Consider the following 19,158-nt stretch of genomic DNA (forward strand, 5'->3'; position numbering starts at 1 on the left):
AACCTAAGCACTCCAGTATGGGATGTGATCACTTCAAGTTGTGTCTTAACTACTGTGTTAAATGCTTGCCCTTGTTTTTATGCATTTATCTGAGAGGGGATGGATGTAAAGAGGAAGGAAGATGAATGTATAAAGGAAGAGAGAGGGAGAGAATTCTCACTCACTGGTTCACTCCCACAAGAACTTGAGGGCTAAAGCTGATAGCTAGTCACTCAATCCAGCTCTCCCACCGGCTATCATAGCTATCACCGCTGCCCCCTACCCTCTTCCCCAGGCCCATACAAGCAGTAGCTAGAATCAGGAGCCGGGGCTGGGACCCAAACCCAGGTACTCCAATGTAGGTTGTAGGCAGCCTAATGTACAGCTCAATAGCTGCCCCAGATTTCTTCTTTTTGAATGCACATCTGAGACTTTGCCTAGTTTTCTACTTTTCTTATTTTTTTGTAGGAATGGTTTCCATGTTCCGGGTACTGTTTCCTTGTCAGTCCCTTACACAGAGTGTATTTTCTTGCCATGCTTTGCCACGGATATACTCATGTAACTGAGGGTCTATTTATAAACTTTTTAAAAATTCATAATGGAATCTTCTTGACTCAAATGTAAAAGGGCTTTTGTTGGTGGAATTTACCTTTAAATTACTCTGAAGAATTATAAAAAATTTCATATTGCTTCTGCTTATGGATTTAGATGGCAAATCCATTTAATATAGTCATGGTTTGCTATTTTGTGTCGTAATTTTTGAGAAGGACTTAGTTTTTTTCAGCTTTATACTACTGTCTTCTCTGTGTGTTCTAACACTTATTTCATACTGCATTCTCCATTTTTCATTTGGGTATTACATACTGCTGCCTTGTGTCCACCAAAGTAAAGAAAAAAGGAAATATTTTAATAATGAAATCAGTTTTAATAATCTGAAGAAATGTCATTAACTAGGGTTGTCTGTGAGTTGTAAACAAATATTTTTCTGGCCCATTTGAAAGTTTTGAAATAAAAACTGCTTATTTTCTTTTTAAACATAATTCTTTTTAAAAAAAGAAAAAGGAAGAGAAAGATACAAGGTCACTGACAAAGTTAAGCAAAGTAGAACAGAACGAGTAGAAGTCACACCAGATCCTCCCACTCAGGGGCAGTCATTGCTGAAGAATGGCTTACTGTTGAGCAAACTTCCGGTCTGCTCTGTCTGCTCACATGCGGGTAACATGGGGACCTTCCTAAAAAGGAAGACCACACTTCCACCTCAACTTTTCTTACGACAGATACATGCCAGGGAGCAGCAACCCACAGGGACAGTGGTGGTGGTTCCTCCAAGACATGTGTGGACACGTAAGGAAAGGAAATGGAAACACTGTCATCTATATGCTTTGCCAAACTGCTGAGGAAAACCAAACCTTTCTCAAAAGAAAATCAGGATTGAGCTTAAACACTCTATTAAGATAGTCCTCAAAAATTATTACTTGTCTTGGGGGAGCTATATTAAGGAGTCAGCATTTCTCAGTTTTTCCATGTGGTGTGAAAAAAGTATATGAACAAGTGTTCCGTGGCCAGGAAAGTGTGGGAAATGCCGAGGGAAGCAAATTCAAGGTTCTTCCATAAGGGGGTGGCCAGTACACCTGCTGCATCTCCTAGGTGGGGGTGGGGTGATAGTGGGCCAGGGCTCTTTGTCCGTGGAGCATGGAACCCTTTAGCACAGGGCCACCTGAGTCCAGTGTTCTCCAGTGCTCTAGAACTTCGGGAGATATTTATTTGACTGTAAAATTTTATAGGTTAGAATTAATATATATAAGTGATTTTAATAATGTACAACACTTAATTTCTGAGTCTCAAAATAACACATCGATTTTAGGAAATTAAGTAAATAGTTAAATGTATAGTGACTATAATTAAAATCACCCATAGTTGAACCATTGGAGACAAAGGTGTACATTTTCTTCCACACCTTTGTCTCTGTGTATATAGGTAAAATATGTTAATATTTCTTAAATTGGGGTTACAGTGTATGTGTCTGTGTGTGTGTATTATACAAAGGATTAGAGTATAGGGTTCGGCGTGGTTTGCTTTTAGATAAAGAACATTTTATGAGCTAATGAAAAATATGAGTCCTCGTGGTAGAATGCCAATAGAACTTTTCTTTTTACTGTCATTTAATAGAAATCTTTTGATTTGGGGATAATTTTAAATTTTTACTGCAAAGAAAGCGTGGAGAATTCACTCAGTCGTCCCTAATTTTATCACTCTGTAGTGTCTGTCTAAGCCATTTTACATCTATTACTAAATTGTCTGCTCGTCTGCATTTGCAGAGTTCAGTTTTCAGTTTTTCTGTTTGATGAGGCATGCCCTGCCTTCCTTTTCCTTCCTAGGTTACTATAACAATAGCACCAAGGTGGCTGTGAAGACCCTGAAACCAGGCACCATGTCTGTGCAAGCATTCCTTGAAGAAGCAAACCTCATGAAGACCCTGCAGCATGACAAGCTTGTGAGACTCTATGCCGTGGTCACCAAGGAGGAGCCCATCTACATCATCACTGAGTACATGGCCAAGGGTGAGTGATTCCCAGTGCCCAAGGCCCTTGAATGGCTTCAGTCTCCAAAAGGTCCAGGCTTAAATGTTCAGAGAACACTCAATAAATTGTAATTGTAAAACAGCATACTTTACTGATTTTTCAAATCAGTAAATATGGGAAAGCAAAATGTCTTCCTAAACCTATCCCCCAGGAGAATCCCATGTCATGAAATGGATATATAGTCCTCCTGCTATTTTTATATCTGCCTGATATACCTATCAGCTTCAAGAACAGTTCTTCATGTCTAGGAGCCTCCCAATAAATATTTGTCCAATAAATGAATAGATATTTCAAAGAGGGATTCAAGTTTTCATTTATTTGTTTTTAGGAGGCACAGAGATGAAAAGAGAGAGAGGGCTCCTACCCATTGATTCACTCCCCAAATGCCCACAACAGCTGGGGCTGGGCCAGGCCAAAGTCAAGAGGCTGAAACTCAATCTGGGTCTGGCAGAAATCCAACTACTTGAGCCATCACCTGCTGCTTCCAAGGGTGTGCATCAGCAAGAAGCTGGAATTGGGAGTGGAGCTGGGACTCGAAACCAGGCACTCCAATATGATGTGTGGGCATCTAATGTAGTGGCTTAACCACCAGACCAGATGTCCATCCTGAATATTTGTGTAACATTCTTAAATGTGCATTCCTGAAGTTCTAAAGCTAGTTCATTCCCCTCTGTAGCACCAACTAAATGTTCAGAGTGTCACTTCAACGTGTGACTATTTGTAAGCCTAAGCCTTGTGGAGGTTAAATTTCTATAAGTACTATAGTAGACGTTATACAAAGGGTCTTCAAACAGATCATGAAAACACATAATTGTCAAAGAACTATGAATGGATTTCCGAAAGTCTTTCTGTTGAACTTTTTGAAGTCCCTTTGTACTCTAAAACACATTTCTCTCAGATACCTGTTGAGGGAAAAGCAGTATTCATTGTCACCCTTTCTCACCTGGACCACATGTATTTGTCAGGCCTAAAGTTGGATTTGTCCAACCTTGGGAAAGGCTCTCTAAGCACACAGAATTGCAAAGTCAATCATTTTGAGAGGTCTTTCCCGCAAGACTAATGATCATTTGAACTGTGTCTGGATTTTTTCTTGTGTGTTTGGGCTACACCAATGCTTCCTTCCTCTACACACAGGCAGTTTGCTGGATTTCCTGAAGAGCGACGAGGGTGGCAAGGTGCTGCTTCCGAAGCTCATTGACTTCTCCGCCCAGGTAGGTATTCCAAGCCCAGTGCGTGGGAGCACTGGGTGCATGCGCCCTGTTCATGACAGCCTGGCAGTTCCAGAAAGAAGCCATTTCCATTAAATGTGTCGCAGAAGTGGTTATGAGATAAAAGTCTTCCCAAGTGTGCTTCCTTGGAGATGGGAATGGGAGCTTCATGTGGAGTGTGTGTGCATGTGTCTAGGTTTCACTGGGACATCGTTTTCAATAGGACAAGGCAAACTGGGTGCTTGTTTTCTTTTCCCCACAGCTTGTGGAAATGGTGTAGCTGGCTCAGTCACTTTGCTCAGCGTTTTGGAACAGCACAGTGATTTTTACTTGATGCATATGTTCTAAGGTGTGACTTGAATGTACTGATAATGTTTAAGTCTTCGGTGTTCTTGAAAACAGGAACTATATTTCCTACTTTCCTGCTCTTCCCTTTTCTCCTTCTTTCTTACTGCGTGTGTCATTAGGGTTCTGAGAATATTCATTGCTAATAGTTCTGCTATTGACCAGGAGTTGCACATTTGTTTATTTTGTATTCACATATTTCCGGGAGTATATGTAAGAGCAGAGGCAAGTTACCCAGAACTGCAGCACTGTACCTGGTTATCAAGGAAATATGTGTTTAAAAGATGCCAGCTCCTGACTTTTAAATAGTTTCACTGTGGCCATTATCATATTCAGTAATCTACTTGTTTTTTTTTTTTTTTCTCAGTATTGGTCATACTGATTTGTTTTGGGAAGGCCATGCCCCGGGAAACCTGATGTATACAGTACAAGAGATCAAGAGATTTTGTTTTCAAATATTTGTTTATTTATTCATGAGATGAGAGAGAAAATGAGCTCCCATCTATTGGTTCACTCCCCAAAAGCCAACGATGGCTGGGACTGAGCTGTGGCCAAAGCTGAGAGCCAGGAACACTGTCCAGGTCTTCCATGACGGTGGCAGGGACCCAATTATTTGAGCCATCACTGGCTGTCTTCCAGGGTCTGCATTAGCCAAGAACCAGAATCAGGAGCTGGAGCTGGGCATCAAACCCAGGCCCTCCAATGTGGGTCCTGGATGTCTTAACTGAGATCTTCACAACGAGGCCGAACACCTGCTGTATCTAGCACAAGAGACTTCCAGAAGTTCCAGGGAAGGGTGATCTTCATGATAGCCTCTTCTTGCTCCCATTTCTTCCCCCAGACCTTCTTAGTTGGGAAATTGACAAGGCCTTGATAGGGAGATCAGAGGAATGAATGGGTATACTGATAAAGTACTCAGAGTAAGATAGGATCAGGCCACATACTCTGCAGCAGAGGGCAGTGTCCCCCCCCCCCTTTTTTTTTTTTTTTTTGACAGGCAGAGTGGACAGTGAGAGAGAGAGACAAAGAAAAAGGTCTTCCTTTGCCGTTGGTTCACCCTCCAATGGCCGCCGCGGCCGGCGCGCTGCGGCCGGCACACCGCGCTGATCCGATGGCAGGAGCCAGGTGCTTTTCCTGGTCTTCCACGCGGGTGCAGGGCCCAAGTACTTGGGCCATCCTCCACTGCACTCCCTGGCCACAGCAGAGAGCTGGCCTGGAAGAGGAGCAACCGGGACAGAATCCGGCGCCCCGACCGAGACTAGAACCTGGTGTGCCGGCGCCGCAAGGCAGAGGATTAGCCTAGTGAGCCGCAGCGCCGGCGCAGTGTCCCCTCTTAACTGTGATTTTGCTTCCCACAGTTCAGCTGTCCATAGTTGCCCATAGTCCTAAAGTATTGAATGGGAATTTCCACAAATCATAACTTTTATTGTAGTATATTACTGTAATTATTCTTTTACTATTAGTTACTGTTGTCTTCTTACTATGCCTATTTTTTTAAAAGATATATTTATTTATTTGAAAGTCAGAGTTGCACAGAGAGAGAAGGAGAGGTAGAGACAGAGAGAGAGGTCTTCCATCTGCTGGTTCACTCCCCAGATGGCCGCAATGGCCAGAACTGCGCCTATCTGAAGCCAGGAACCAGGAGCTTCTTCTGGGTCTCCCACATGGGTGCAGGGGCCCAAGGATTTGGGCCATCTTCTGCTGAGCTCCCAGGCCCATAGCAGAGAGCTGGATCGGAAGTGGAGCAGCCAGGATTCAAACCAGCGCCCATATGGGATGCCGGCATTGCAGCACCAGGAATATTCCTAATTTATAAATTAAACCTGATCCTAGGTATATATGAGTATGTTAGGAAAAAAGGTAGTATAAACAGGCTTGGTACTCTCCCTGATTTCTGAACGCACTGGGGAGTCTTAGGATACATTCCTACAGAGAAGAGGGTAGCAAGTGCTGTGGGCAGAGCTGGAACTTAGCATCTGAAGACTAAAGTGTGCATCCTGGCTCTGCCACTCAGGGGCCGCCCTGCTTTTGGGGCATTCGCTGAGGTGGAACAGAAGGGAGGAGACGGGGTCCAGCATTCCTGCCCTTTCCCCTGTCCTCAAACTCTCTGCCGCCCCTGAGCAGCTCCGTGGCACCCCGGGGATTCCAGGACCACAGTTTGCAGACCACCATTGTGCAGCAAGAGGAAGAGTAATGAGGTTAGGTGCAGGTCTTGATGCTGTGTAGCTAGCAGGTCAGGAAATGGAGAAAGCAGAAGTCTGATAAACTTGAATCACATTGACACAAAAGAGCCCCACTGCTTGGGTGGTGCCTGCCTTCAGTGCCCCCTGTTGAGCGAGGGCCTTGAGGAGTGTCCTGAAAGGTTGCCCACTGGGATGGGGTGTGGAAAAGTAGGACCCTGGCAGATGGGTCACTAGCTATCCAGCCTGTTGGAGAGCCTGATCTGTGCCACAGTTCTCCAGGAATTATACACACTGGGGTGTGTGCTGTACCCAGAGAATGATTTTCTTTTGTTGGCCTGGGCATTTTGCATTTGATTTTACATAGTTTATCTCAGAAAGCATTATTTTGATGTAGTTGGAAGTTTTTCAAAGTCAAGACCTCTATGTCCTATCCTTTAATGTGACTTTGTAAATCCTTACTATTATTACAGAGTAGAAATAGGTCAGCTTACTTATCCCAGCCCCAAAGGAGTAGGGGAATGCAGTAAGGGGCACGGTGGGGACTTTTCCGATCCTCTCCGCCAGGCCTCCTCTTCCCTGTCCCCATCATCCCCTTCCTCATGTTCTACATTCCCCTCCCCATTCTCCTGCGGAGACAGGAAGTGGCTGGTTCTCATGACAGGCTCCCAGTTCATGCGGGAGATGATTGCATCACTTCCTGTCTCAAAATGAACTCTGAGAGGCGTGCTGGGGCCTTTGGGCAATCCCACACTCCCTGACCACCCCTCAGCCCAGGTGCCTTCCTCTGCGTTCAGTGCGGATTAAATCCTGACAAGTGCAGATTCCCTCAGCACTCTATTCTTTGTGTTCAGTAAAGTAGTTTTGAGCTTCCTACAGTGTCATAGGAAAATGGCTCCTTTGCAAAGGAAGATTGACAATTCAGAGCAGAGAGACTTTGCACACTTCCTTTCTAGCCTTTGCTCTGTATCAGAAAAGCAAATAAACTTGGAAAGAGACGCGGTTGCAATGGGTGGGAATTTGCATCACAGAACCGGAGACGGAATCCTTGACTAGTAAAACTGAGAGGAAAAAGAAAGGCAGAATTCAGAGTTTGCAGCACGGAGGTCAGAAAAAGCATCTTGTCATACAGACCCAGTGAATCCATGCATTTTTTGCTCTTTGGTGGAGACACTCTAAAAGTGCAAAATTTAGCCAAAAGGAAATGGGCAGTTATCTGCAAACTGCAGTAAAAACCAAAAAGCGAAGTTGTTGCAACCGTGGCAGCGAGAGACATGTGTTTTAGCTCCTTCTAGTTGATAAAGCACTTCCACTTCCATTATCCAATTTGAGCCCAACAGCCTTGAATGGGACAGATGAGAAAGTGAACTTGAAGTTGTCCAAGGTTACTGGGCTGGTACAAAGGGACTTGAAAAATTTTATGGAAGGTGGAAATGAAAGATGTTTACTTTGGTGCCAAAACGTCTTGAAATCCATGCAGTTTTTTATGACACACATTTTCCATGAACTTTTTAAAGACTACTTGTGGCCGGCGCCGCGGCTCACTAGGCTAATTCTCCGCCTTGCAGCGCCGGCACACTGGGTTCTAGTCCTGGTCGGGGCGCCGGATTCTGTCCCAGTTGCCCCTCTTCTAGGCCAGCTCCCTACTGTGGCCAGGGAGTGCAGTGGAGGATGGCCCAAGTACTTGGGCCCTGCACCCCATGGGATACCAGGAGAAGCACCTGGCTCCTGCCATCGGATCAGCGCGGTGCGCCGGCCGCAGCACGCCGGCGGCGGCGGCCATTGGAGGGTGAACCAACGGAAAAAAGGAAGACCTTTTTCTTTGTCTCTCTCTCTCACTGTCCACTCTGCCTGTCAAAAATAAATAAATAAATAAAAATAAATTTAAAAAAAGAAACCTTATAAAAAAAAAAAAGACTACTTGCAAATGGAATTGCTGGGACTTGTTTCTTGCCTTTATCTTTAGAAAATTGGCTCTTTCCTCTACACTCTGCTGTCATCCCATGATGGAGTTGACCCTGTGATCATTTTTCACCAGCCACTACTGTGATACCTATCATTTTGCCTTCATGGGTTTTGCTATCAGAATTAGATATTTCTTTCTTTAGAAAATGATTATTTATTTATTAGAACAGCAGAGCAACAGAGAGAGGGAGATAGAGTGAGATCTATTTGCTGTTTCACTCCCTGTATGTTCACAATAGCCAGGGTTGGGTCAGGCCAAGGCCAGGAGCCCAGTATTCCATCTGAGTCTTCCATTGGGGTGATGGGGACGCAAGGACTGGAGCCATCATCTGCTGCCTCCCAGGATGCATTAGTAGGAAGATGGATTAGAAGTGGAAGAGCTGTGGCTCAAATGGGGATGTGGGCATTTTAAGCAGCAGCTTCACCCACTGTGCCACAACACTCACCCCAGAATTAAAGATTTCCTTAGTTTTATTTTTGATTTTTGTCCGAAAATCTTTATTTCCAAGACCTAGATATTTCTATTACATAGTAACTACTCTCAGGATTAAATTTAAATCACATTTTTTAAAAAAAAGATTTATTTGAAAGGCAGAGTTACAGAGAGAAGGAGAAACAGAGAGAGACTCATCCATGTGCTGGTTCCTTCCTAAATGGCCGCAGCAGCCAGAGCTGGGCTGAACTGAAGCCAGGACCCAGAAGCTTCATCTCGGTCTCACACATGGATGGCAGGGACCCAAGCACTTGGGCCAGCTTACTCGGAAGACTTCTCATGAGTGTACCCCCTCCTCCAGGTCACCATCAGCCCTCACATGTGCTAGTGCAGCTTCCTCTTTCCTGGTGTTGCCTCATTATATTTGAATTTCTAATAACCATCCACGTATTTTATAGAAGTGTGTTGTGTGTTGTAACTGACCCTATGGCATCCCTCTTTCCAAACTCCACTGAGTAGGTGCAAGCAGTTGGACTATTTATTTCTTTGCATTTTTTTATGATGATAAAATATGCAAAACCTAAAGTACACCACTTTAGCCATGTTTAAGTATCTGACGGGATGCTTTCACATGGTGAAACCCAAACCATCCTTCTCCAGGCCTCTTCTTCCTCAGCTAAACCTCTACACCCCGTTGAACACGAGCTCTCCTTGGCACCTGTGCCCTCGCCCCTGGACACTACCATTTGGTGCTCACCTCTGCGAGTCTAACCTCTCCAGAGGTCACGCCCACAGTGCTCAGCAATTTTTCGCTGGATCCCCACACTTAGAAAGCGACTCCCAGCACCCTGTCCTCCTTACCTGGTCCCGGACCTAGAGCCTCTCCTCAGCCTGCTTCCTGGAAAGCATCGCCCTTCACCCCATGGTGTCTCCAACCTTCCTCACCAAAGCGCTTCTGCCCCAGGTCCCTGCTCCTCCAGCCTTGTATTCAGCTTCCTATCTGCTGCTTTCGCATCATGGTCTGCATGCTGCATCATTTTATAAATCCTTGTTTGTCTTGGTACCCAGAACTTAGTACAGCACCTTGCATAGGGTAGGTGCTCAACAGGGCTTTGCAGAATGGCTGTACTGACCAGGTAAAGTGAGAGCAGCATCTATTTCCATGGACAACAACAGATTCTTTACTCTCTGCTTCCTCTGGCTCTGAACAAGCAACTCAAAGAAACTGATTTTGTATAGCTGTTCTGAGTCACTGTTCAGATGTAGTTAGCCATAAAGTAATTTCTTCTTCTTCTTCTGTGGGTTTGCTTTCTTTGCACAAAACATGCCTTCATGGTTGAAATAAAAGGGAGAAAAGAAAAAGGAAGTAGGATATAAGTACCTGGGCCTGCAGGATAAGACAAAGACTTGCTTTGTTCACGCTCTTTGTGGCGTAAAGCACAGCAGGAGGAATTATAAATGAAGTCCTTGACACTGAAGCCAGCTGCCAGTGGGTACATTTGGCTTAATTCGGAGGGGGAAAACACAACAGAACAGGTTTTTCCTCCTCAGTGTCACTCAAGGCTGTCGGTGGCCTCTTGGGCATGCTGAGCAGAGCCAGTTGGGTGCACCTGCTGGCCAGGGTCATGCTGGAATTCACCTGCTGATGGGTGGGTGTGTTCTTCTCCATGAAGTCAGGATTTCCAACTCTTATTAATTTTTCCACTCCCAACCCCAGTGTTTATAATCTAATGATCTGGGAAGTGCTATGTGTTACACAACTATCTACTTGCACATTTGTTGATTAAGATATCTATAAAGGGTCTTCAAAAACTTCATGGAAAATGGATATCCTAAAGGCCTACACATGGGTTTCAATTTTTTTGCAACAAAATAATCTTTTAATTCAATTTTCCATGAATGTTTTTTAAAAAAATTTAAAAAGATCTGTGTATTTGAAAGGCAGAGTTACAGAGAGAGAAAGAGGAGACAGAATGTGAGAGCTTCCATTTGCTGGTTCACTCCCCAAATGGTCACAATGGCCAGGGCTAGGCCAGGCTAGAATCAGGTGCCAGGAGCTTCATCTGTCTCCCACATGGGTGCAGGGGCCCAGAGACCTGGGTCATCTTCTGCTGCTTTCCCAGGGACATTAGCAGAGAGCTGGATCGGAAGTAGAGCAGCCAGGACTCGAACAGGCACTCATATTGAATGCCAGCATTGCAGGTGGCAGTTTACCTCCCCTATGCCACAATACAGGCCCCTCCATAAACTTTTAATAATTAAATTTGAAAGGCAGAGAGACAGAGAACAGTCTGCCATCTGCTGGTTCACTCCCCAAATACCCAAAACAGCCAGGGCTGGGACAGACTGAAGCCAGAAGCCAGGAACTCAGTGTGAGTGTCCACTTGAGTCATCACCTGTTGCGTCCCAGCACCTATGTTAGCATGAAGCTGGAATTAGGAGTGAGCTTGAACCCAAGCACTCCCATACGGGATGCAGGTGCCCCAAGCAGTACTTTAGCTGCCCCCATCACCCCTGCCCTTTCTGAAGACCCCTTGAATCGTCAGATATGCCCTGTGTTTCAGCTGCAATCTGCCGGCTACCCTACCAAGACCTATGCTGCTGCATCCTCTTTACTGCTTCAAGCCTTCTCACCACCCCACCTGCCAAGGAGCCCCAACTTTGAAGTCCACACCACCAGTCAGTCCCACCTCACCTCAGTGTCCTGGGCTCCCCACGCATTGACCCTCAACTCTGGCACACACCCACGTCCTCATTCTGAGTGGTCTGTGTCCTCTCCCTGCTGAGCCGCTGTGTGGGTGACCCTCACTGCAGCCCCTCCACTCTTTGCTTTCCCATCCATCACACTCTCCAGTGCTCCACCTCACCCCTCCCAGGCCTCTCCAGCACTTGTGATCCTTGGATCCTTCTCAGTCTCCACGCCTCCTCCCACCTGTGCTGTTCTCTCCTTCCCTAGCCCCGGTGTAGTCTCTTGCCCTTCCCGCCCTTGCCATCCATGCCTGGTGAAGTCCTAGCCTCATGCAAGCCTAGCTCATCAGCTGTTTTGTTCCCATGTCCACCCAACAACTGGACTAGTGCTGATGTGAGGAGCTGGCTCTTTGCAGTTCTAAACTAAGACCACACCCTGAGGTGCCTGGGAATCCGGCTGCTCACAGCCCCCTTCCTCTCCCTCTCACCCACACCTTCGCCTGCCCCCCGCCCCATCTGCCAATCTTCTCCTCCTCACCCATCTATCTCCATGGATGACCTTGCCATGTCTTTCATTGAGCAAGGGGGGGCCATTGGCAGACAGCCCATGCCTCCACGGCCTATTCCCTCCTTTCTCATGGGGCAGCCACTGCATTAGGACCAGGTCCCATCCTCTCTTGCTGTTGCAAAGCACTGTCCTAGAAACTGCGCTAGCATTTCCCTTGCTTGTGTACTCAGGGAAATTATTCCTAGAGAAATTTGTCTGCCCTCTTCCCCAGACCCCCTCCAGCCAGCTCTGCCCCCATGTTCCTCTCCCCCTATTCTGACCACACACTTTGTCTGGGTCCTGTCTTCCTACTCCCTTTGGACCCTACCACCACTGACCAAAGCAACTCTGGACAAAGCACCTGTGCCCCTCACCCACCCAAACATCCCCTGCCACGCACCACAATGCTACAGCCAAGGGCATTTTTCAGCTCCTTCCCATGTGGCCAGGCAGCAGCAATTTCTCTCTCTCTTCCCTGTTTTCTTCATGTGGCTTCTAGGGCGCTGTTCGCTGAGCGCTTCTTCCCCAACATTTAAACCTTGGGATGTCCTTGAACTCAGTCCTTCTCTTTCTCTACCCTCACCTCCAAGGTGAGCTCATTGAGAGCGTTGCATGGCTGTCTTAGGGATGCAGGAAGGCTTCGAACAGTAGGAATTCGCTCTCTCACCATCCTGGAGGCCAGAATCGGAAGCCCAGGTGTCACAGGTTCCGTGGCTTGTGCCGGTGTCACTGTAATCTCCATCTCCATCTTCATGCCTTCTGTGTCTCTGTCTCTGATCTCTCTCTCTGCCTTTCTCTTACAAAGTCACTAGATTTAGAGCCCACCCTCAAGCTGGCATGTGGTCTTTTCTTGAGAACCTTCATTTCTTAAATCTGCGAAGACTTAATTCCAAATAAGGTCACATTTTGTAGTTCCAAGTGACTGAATTTGGGCAAGGGGGCCGGGGCCAAGCGAGCGACCTGATTTGATCCACTGCGTTTGTCTATACTCTGACTACCTCAAAGTTTCTGTCTCCTACCCACTGCTCCCTTGGGCTCACTGCCTCCTCAGTGCCTCCACATGGAAGTGCAGCAGGCATGGCAAGCTCCACGTGCTCCCACTGAGCTCCTGTCCTCCCTCCTCCAAAACCTGCCCCTCCCATCCTCTCCTGTCCTTCTGTTCAAGCAGCCCCAACATTCCGGTGTCAGATCCCAAACTCTGGAGCTCCTGTCAACTTGCTTTCTCTCTCTTTTCCTTTAATGAGAAAGAGAGAGATCTTCCATTCTCTGGTTCACTCCCCAAATGGCTGAATTGGCCAGGATGTGGCCCAGGCCAGAACCAGGAGTCAGGAGCTTCCTCTGGATCTCTCGTATGGGTGCAGGGGCCCAAGCACTTGGACCATCTTCCACTGCTTTCCCAGGTGCATTAGCAGGGAGCTGATTCAGAAGTGAAGTAGCCGGTCTCCAAACAGCACCCATATGGAATGCTAGCATCGCAGGCAGCAGCTTTATCCACTGTTCCACAACACTGGTCCCAATTCTCTTTCTCTTACACTGTGTATCCGATCCTTCAGCAAAGATCCCGCCTTCCCAGTCAACACACTTTCCTGACCCCTGTCTCTCTGACCCAAATTGAGCAAGTGCTCTTCTTTGGAAGAATCACGTAGTAGCTGTCTGCCTAGTTTCGTGCCTCAGCTCCTGCTCACCTGACGGGACTGCTGAGCGTAGCTTGTAAGACACAGATCAGCTCTCACATCCTGTGCTCAGCCCTCCCGTCACCCTCAGCCTCACTCAGAATGCAGGCTAAAGCCCTCGTGATGGCTGTTTGCCTGCAGGCAGTCTTGTGACAGGTTAGTTTTTTTTTTTTTCTTTTCTTTTCTTTTTTTTTTTTTTTTTTTTGACAGGCAGAGTTAAACAATGAGAGAGAGAGACAGAAAGGTCTTTCTTCTGTTGGTTCACCCCTCAAATGGCTGCTACGGCCAGCGCACTGCGCCGATCCGAAGCCAGGAGCCAGGTGCTTCCTCCTGGTCTTCCATGCGGGTGCAGGTGCCCAAGGACCTGAGCCATCCTCCACTGCCTTCCCGGGCCACAGTAGAGAGCTGGACTGGAAGAGGGGCAACTGGGACAGATCTGTGTCACCCCGACTTGGACTAGAACCTGGGGTGCCGGCGCCTCAGGCGGAGGATTAGCCTAGTGAGCCGCGGCGCTGGCCAACAGGTTAGCTTTTGGGAGTTATATCTTTCCTTGAGATTTTTATTCTCTTGTTTCTATGGAACTCATTGTTTCTGACTTCATAAACTTGCCTGTTTGCAGGACTGATCTTGGGCTTTTGTTTCAAATCCGCAGGAGCAGGTGTCTGGCTCGGTGTCAGTTGAGCCACTGCTTGGAGCACCTGCCTCTCCTATCTGAGTGCCTGGATTAGAGTCCTGGCTCCATTTCAAAATCCAACTTCCTGCTAGTGTGCATCCCGGGATGCAGGGGTGCTGGCTCAAGTACTTAGGTCTCTGCCACGCACATGGGAGACCCAGACTGAGTTCCATGCTCCTGGCTTCAGCCTGGCTGGGCTCCAACTGTTAGAGACATTTGGGAAGTGAACCAGCAGATGAAAGATCTCTGTGTCTCTCTCTGTCTCTGTCTGTCTGCCTTTCAAAGAAATGAAAAGAGAAAAAACATCTGTAGCTTTCTGGGTTTCCCTCTTGGTGGTCAGGAGGAGGGCAGTGCACAAAGCGCAGGTATCCCTGTGGGCTTGGATGAGTCCAGGAAACACTGCCATTGGGAGTTTGCTGAAAGAGTGAGCATTTTCTTAGGTCATCCATCTTACAAAGGAATGCTGCTTGGGAGGCATTGTACTTCTCTCACTACTGTAAGTCAGTACAGCCCAGTAATTGTTTTCCCACATGACTGGGCATGGATGGATTCTATCTGGTGAGCAAAATGCTTGATACATTTCTTCCTTGGATTCAGTCATTCCAGGTCCCATTCCATCGCCTCCTGCTCCCGTGTCCTTAGGAGATGGAAAACCCATTCGCTCCACCATGAACACACATTATTTTGATAACTCACTTCAAAGGGGTTGAAGTATAAATAAAGACGCTAGCAAGTCTGTTTCAGGTATATTTGGAGTACATTAGACCTTTCTGCAGCCTTCCTTCCAATTTGTTGCAGGGTAAATAAGTCAGGAATTGTTTTCAGAGCTCAGGTTTTGGCTTGAGATGGGAGTTCTTTTTAGCCTAACCAAACTCAGGTTCTTTAAGGTGTTTTGTTCGAGACGGAAGATAGCACAGGTGCATGCCACATGTTTTCTTTGCCTAGTTACACGACATGGTGTATGTTTATTCAGTGATTGGTAATTGTTGTCACTCTTCATTAAAAAGTAGCAAAAAACATTTCCCATTTTAAGTTCCTGGGAAGTATGATTAAAAAAAAAAAAACAAAAAGTTTATTTTGCTACAAAAAATTTTGAATTCTAGGCATAGTTTTTTCATAATACGAATTTTCTATGACCTTATAAACATGTTTTAACTGATTTATTTGAAACTTGAGAAAGAGCTTTTATATGCTGATTCACTTTCCAATAGCTGGGGAACTGGCTGTGGCTAGAGCCAGGAGGCAAGATGTCAACCCATGTGTGTGACAGAAACCCAATTACTTGAACCATCACCACTACCTCATAGGGACTGCATAAGCAGAAATCTGGGGTCAGGATGCATAACCAGGACTCAAACTTGGTCACTCAGCATGGGATGTAGGTGTCTCCACCACCAGGCCCAACACTCCTTCAATGAACTCTTTGAAGACCTTTCATGGACATGGATTTCTAAATTTTTTGCATACACAGAGAGCATCTCTCAGTGAAGCCATAAGTGACCAAAGCTCTAGACTACACCCCTTGTTGTTTGCTGTTAACTCTTGTCATTGATGTGATTATGCAAATATGAATAGTCTCAGAAGTCCTTCAAAGTTCATGTAGCACAAAACTAGTCATCCAGGCCAAGGCTATGGCATAGTAAGCCACCCACTGCGGTGCTGCTATCCCATATGGGCCCCAGTTCGAGTCCTGAGTGCTCCACTTCTTCCTATCCGGCTCCCTGCTAATGCACCTGGGACAGCAGCAGAAGATGGCCCAAGTGCTTGAGCCCCTGAACCCAAGTGGGAGACCCAGATGAAGCTCCTGGCTTCTGGTTTTGGTCCTGCCCAGCCCTGGCCATTGCGAAGAGTTAACCAGCAATTGGAAGACTTATCTCTGTTTCTGTCTCTCCCTTTCTGTAACTGCCTTTCAAATACATAAATAAATCTTTAAACAAACAAACAAAAAAAAACATAAAACAAGTAGTCATGCTAGGGGAAAATGGAAGTTTTATTGAATCTCATTTATTAAGACAGAACTTTTTTCTTACTAGAAAGTAAAGTGGAATTATTGGGAAAATATCACTTGGATCTTATGATTCCAAAGCTGTCACAAACATGTCTGTGTTTTTATGCCATATCTCCATTTTTTACAAATTATTTTTAAGTTTTAGCACTAACAGTGATTTTTTTAAAAGATTTATTTATTTATTTGAAAGACAGAGGCAAAGAAAGAGACAAAGAGTGGTCTTCCATCCACTGGTTCATTCCCCAGATGGCTGCAATGGCTGCGATCTAAAGCCAGGAGCCAGGAGCTTCTTCCAGGTCTCCCAAGCAGGTGCAGGGGCTCAAGGACTTGGGCCATCTTCTACTGCTTTCCCAGACCATGGCAGAGAACTGGATCAGAAGAGGAGCAGCCAGGACTCAAACAGCCGCCCATATGGGATGCCAACACTGCAGGCTGCGGCTTTACCCGCTATACCACAGGGACAGTACTGCACTGCCCCCCTTTTAGTGATTTTAAAAATAAGAAAAGCCAGCTGGCGCCATGGCTCACTTGGCTAATCCTCTGCCTGCGGCACCAGCACCCTGGGTTCTAGTCCCGGTCGGGGCGCCAGATTCTGTCCCGCTCACTCCTCTTCCAGTCCAGCTCTCTGCTGTGGCCCAGGAGGGCAGTGGAGGATGGCCCAAGTGCTTGGGTCCCTGCACCCGTATGGGAGACCAGGAGGAAGTACCCGGCTGCTGGCTTCGGATCGGCGCAGCGCCAGCCGTGGTGACCATTAGGGGAGTGAACCAATGGAAGGAAGACCTTTCTCTCTGTCTTTCTCCCACTGTCTATAACTCTCTCTCTGTCTAACTCTGCCTGTCAAAAAAAAAAAAAAAAAAAAAAAAAGCCAAACTATACTGTGGCTTATCAACACAAAAGCTTATACTCTGACTTTGTGGTCCCAGTTTTAATATTTCTAATGCATTTTTCCAGATACTGGCATAAGTGAAGGACAAAGGTCGTTCATTTCTTTCCCGACATATAGAATTACACAATGCATATTATGTTGCAACTTGATAGCTTAATATGCCTTGAATATTTTGATGACCTCCCTGATTCTTTTAAAAGCTGCTTAGTGTCCTGCTGAGTAGATGGCCCATAATCTATGCCAGCATTCCCTTGTTGAAGGACATTTGTGCTGTTTCTTCCTGGGTGGGGGTGGGTTGTTTTTGTTTTTTTACTGTAACAGTGTGTGGCAGTGATTCTTCTAGATGGATGTTTGTGTACAAGTATGTTTGGAGGATACATTCTAGGTTATAGATCTCCTGTACCAAAAGTGTATGTATACACCTTTTAAATTTTGATGATCTTTCTCAGTAATCTTTCTCAAAAATGAGATTGCCTTTTGCTGAGACTGGCTGTTTTCATCATTGTCATTTGTGTTTGGTTTTTAAAAAAATGTTTATGTATTTGTTTTAATCTACTTGAAAAGCAGAGCAACCAGAGAGAGACAGATAGAGAAATCTTCCATCCACTCTTTCATTCCCCAAATACGTGCAACAGCCAGGGCTGGGCCTGGAAGAAGCCAGGAGTTCAATACTCCGTCTAGGTCAGGGACAACAAGTTTGGGAAGGGAGCCAAGTTCTTGGGCCATGACCTGCTTCCTCCAAGGATGCATTAAAAGGAAGCTGGATCAGAAGCAGAGTAGCCAGGACTCAAACTGGTGCTCTTATATGAGATGCAGGTGTCCCAAGTGATGGCTTAACCTACTGCACCACAGCGCCCACCCCTTTGTGCTTATTTAATATGGATGAGATCAAGCATCCCTTTTTGTATTTATTCTTTGTTTGCAATTTATTTCTCTGGGAATTCTTTGTCTAAGCCCTTTGCAAATCTTTTCTATTAGCTCTTCAGCATCTGTCCTTTATTATTATTGTTTTTTAAATATACATTAGGTCTGTACTATATGTGCTCTTATACATCTGTATGTAATTAACCAAATTTTTAAAAAGATTTATCTGTTTATTTTGAAAGAGTTACAGAGAAAGAGAGTTCTTCCAGCCACTGGTTCACTCCCCAGATGACCTCAACAGCCAGGGCTGGGCCAGGCCAAATTCAGGAGCCAGTAGATTCCTCCAGGTCTCCCACGTGGTTGGCAGGGCTCCAAACACTTAGCTCATCTTCCCCTGCTTTTCCCAGGTGCGTTAGCAGGGAGCTACATCAGAAGTAGAGCAGCCAGGAAACAAACTGATGCCCATATGGGATGCTAGTGTGGCAGGCGGCAGCTTTACCCACTATGCCACAACATCGGCCTCTAACTGAATATTATAAAGAGTTTTTCATCATGTTTAAAATGCTCCATAAACATGAATGTACCTATCATGATATAATATGCTATTTCTCTGACTATATCATAATTCTCTTAACATTCTCTTAGAGACAGCACTGGGAGCATCTCCAGTTTTTCTCCTATAAAAACAATGCATGCTTATTTCACTGTTTCCTTATTACAGATCCCAGTAGCCAGATAACAAGGTCAGAGTATGAATGTTTTCAAATCTCTTTACATTCCCAGCTTGTTTTCCCTGGGCAAAATTGATTTTTTTTTTTTTTGACAGGCAGAGTTAGAGAGACAGACAGAGAGAGAGTTATAGACAGTGAAAGAGAGACAGAGAGAAAGGTCTTCCTTCCATTGGTTCACTCCCCTAATGGGCGCTATGGCCGGCACTGCGCCAATCTGAAGCCAGGAGCCAGGTGCTTCCTCCTAGTCTCCCATACAGGTGTAGGGGCCCAAGCACTTGGGCCATCCTCCACTGCCTTCCCAGGCCACAGCAGAGAGCTGGACTGGAAGAGGAGCAACCAGGACTAAAACCCAGGGTGCTGGTGCCGCAGGCAGAGGATTAGCCAAGTGAGCCACGG

At 46.0% G+C, this 19,158-nt stretch overlaps 1 protein-coding gene across 4 annotated transcripts in view; it reads left to right on the forward strand.

Moving 5' to 3' along the window:
* The window catches only part of LYN (LYN proto-oncogene, Src family tyrosine kinase), a 141,840-nt gene that overhangs the window by 95,255 nt on the left and 27,427 nt on the right, over positions 1 to 19,158 (forward strand). For all 4 annotated transcript variants that reach the window (XM_002710497.5, XM_002710498.5, XM_070076619.1 and 1 more), the window contains exons 9-10: positions 2,358 to 2,540; positions 3,696 to 3,772. In XM_002710497.5, the coding sequence (XP_002710543.1) occupies positions 2,358 to 2,540; positions 3,696 to 3,772 (260 nt within the window). The remainder of the gene's footprint in view (positions 1 to 2,357; positions 2,541 to 3,695; positions 3,773 to 19,158) is intronic.

Source organism: Oryctolagus cuniculus, chromosome 6, assembly GCF_964237555.1.
Source record: "Oryctolagus cuniculus chromosome 6, mOryCun1.1, whole genome shotgun sequence".
In the NCBI taxonomy this organism is placed as follows: Eukaryota; Metazoa; Chordata; class Mammalia; order Lagomorpha; family Leporidae; genus Oryctolagus; species Oryctolagus cuniculus.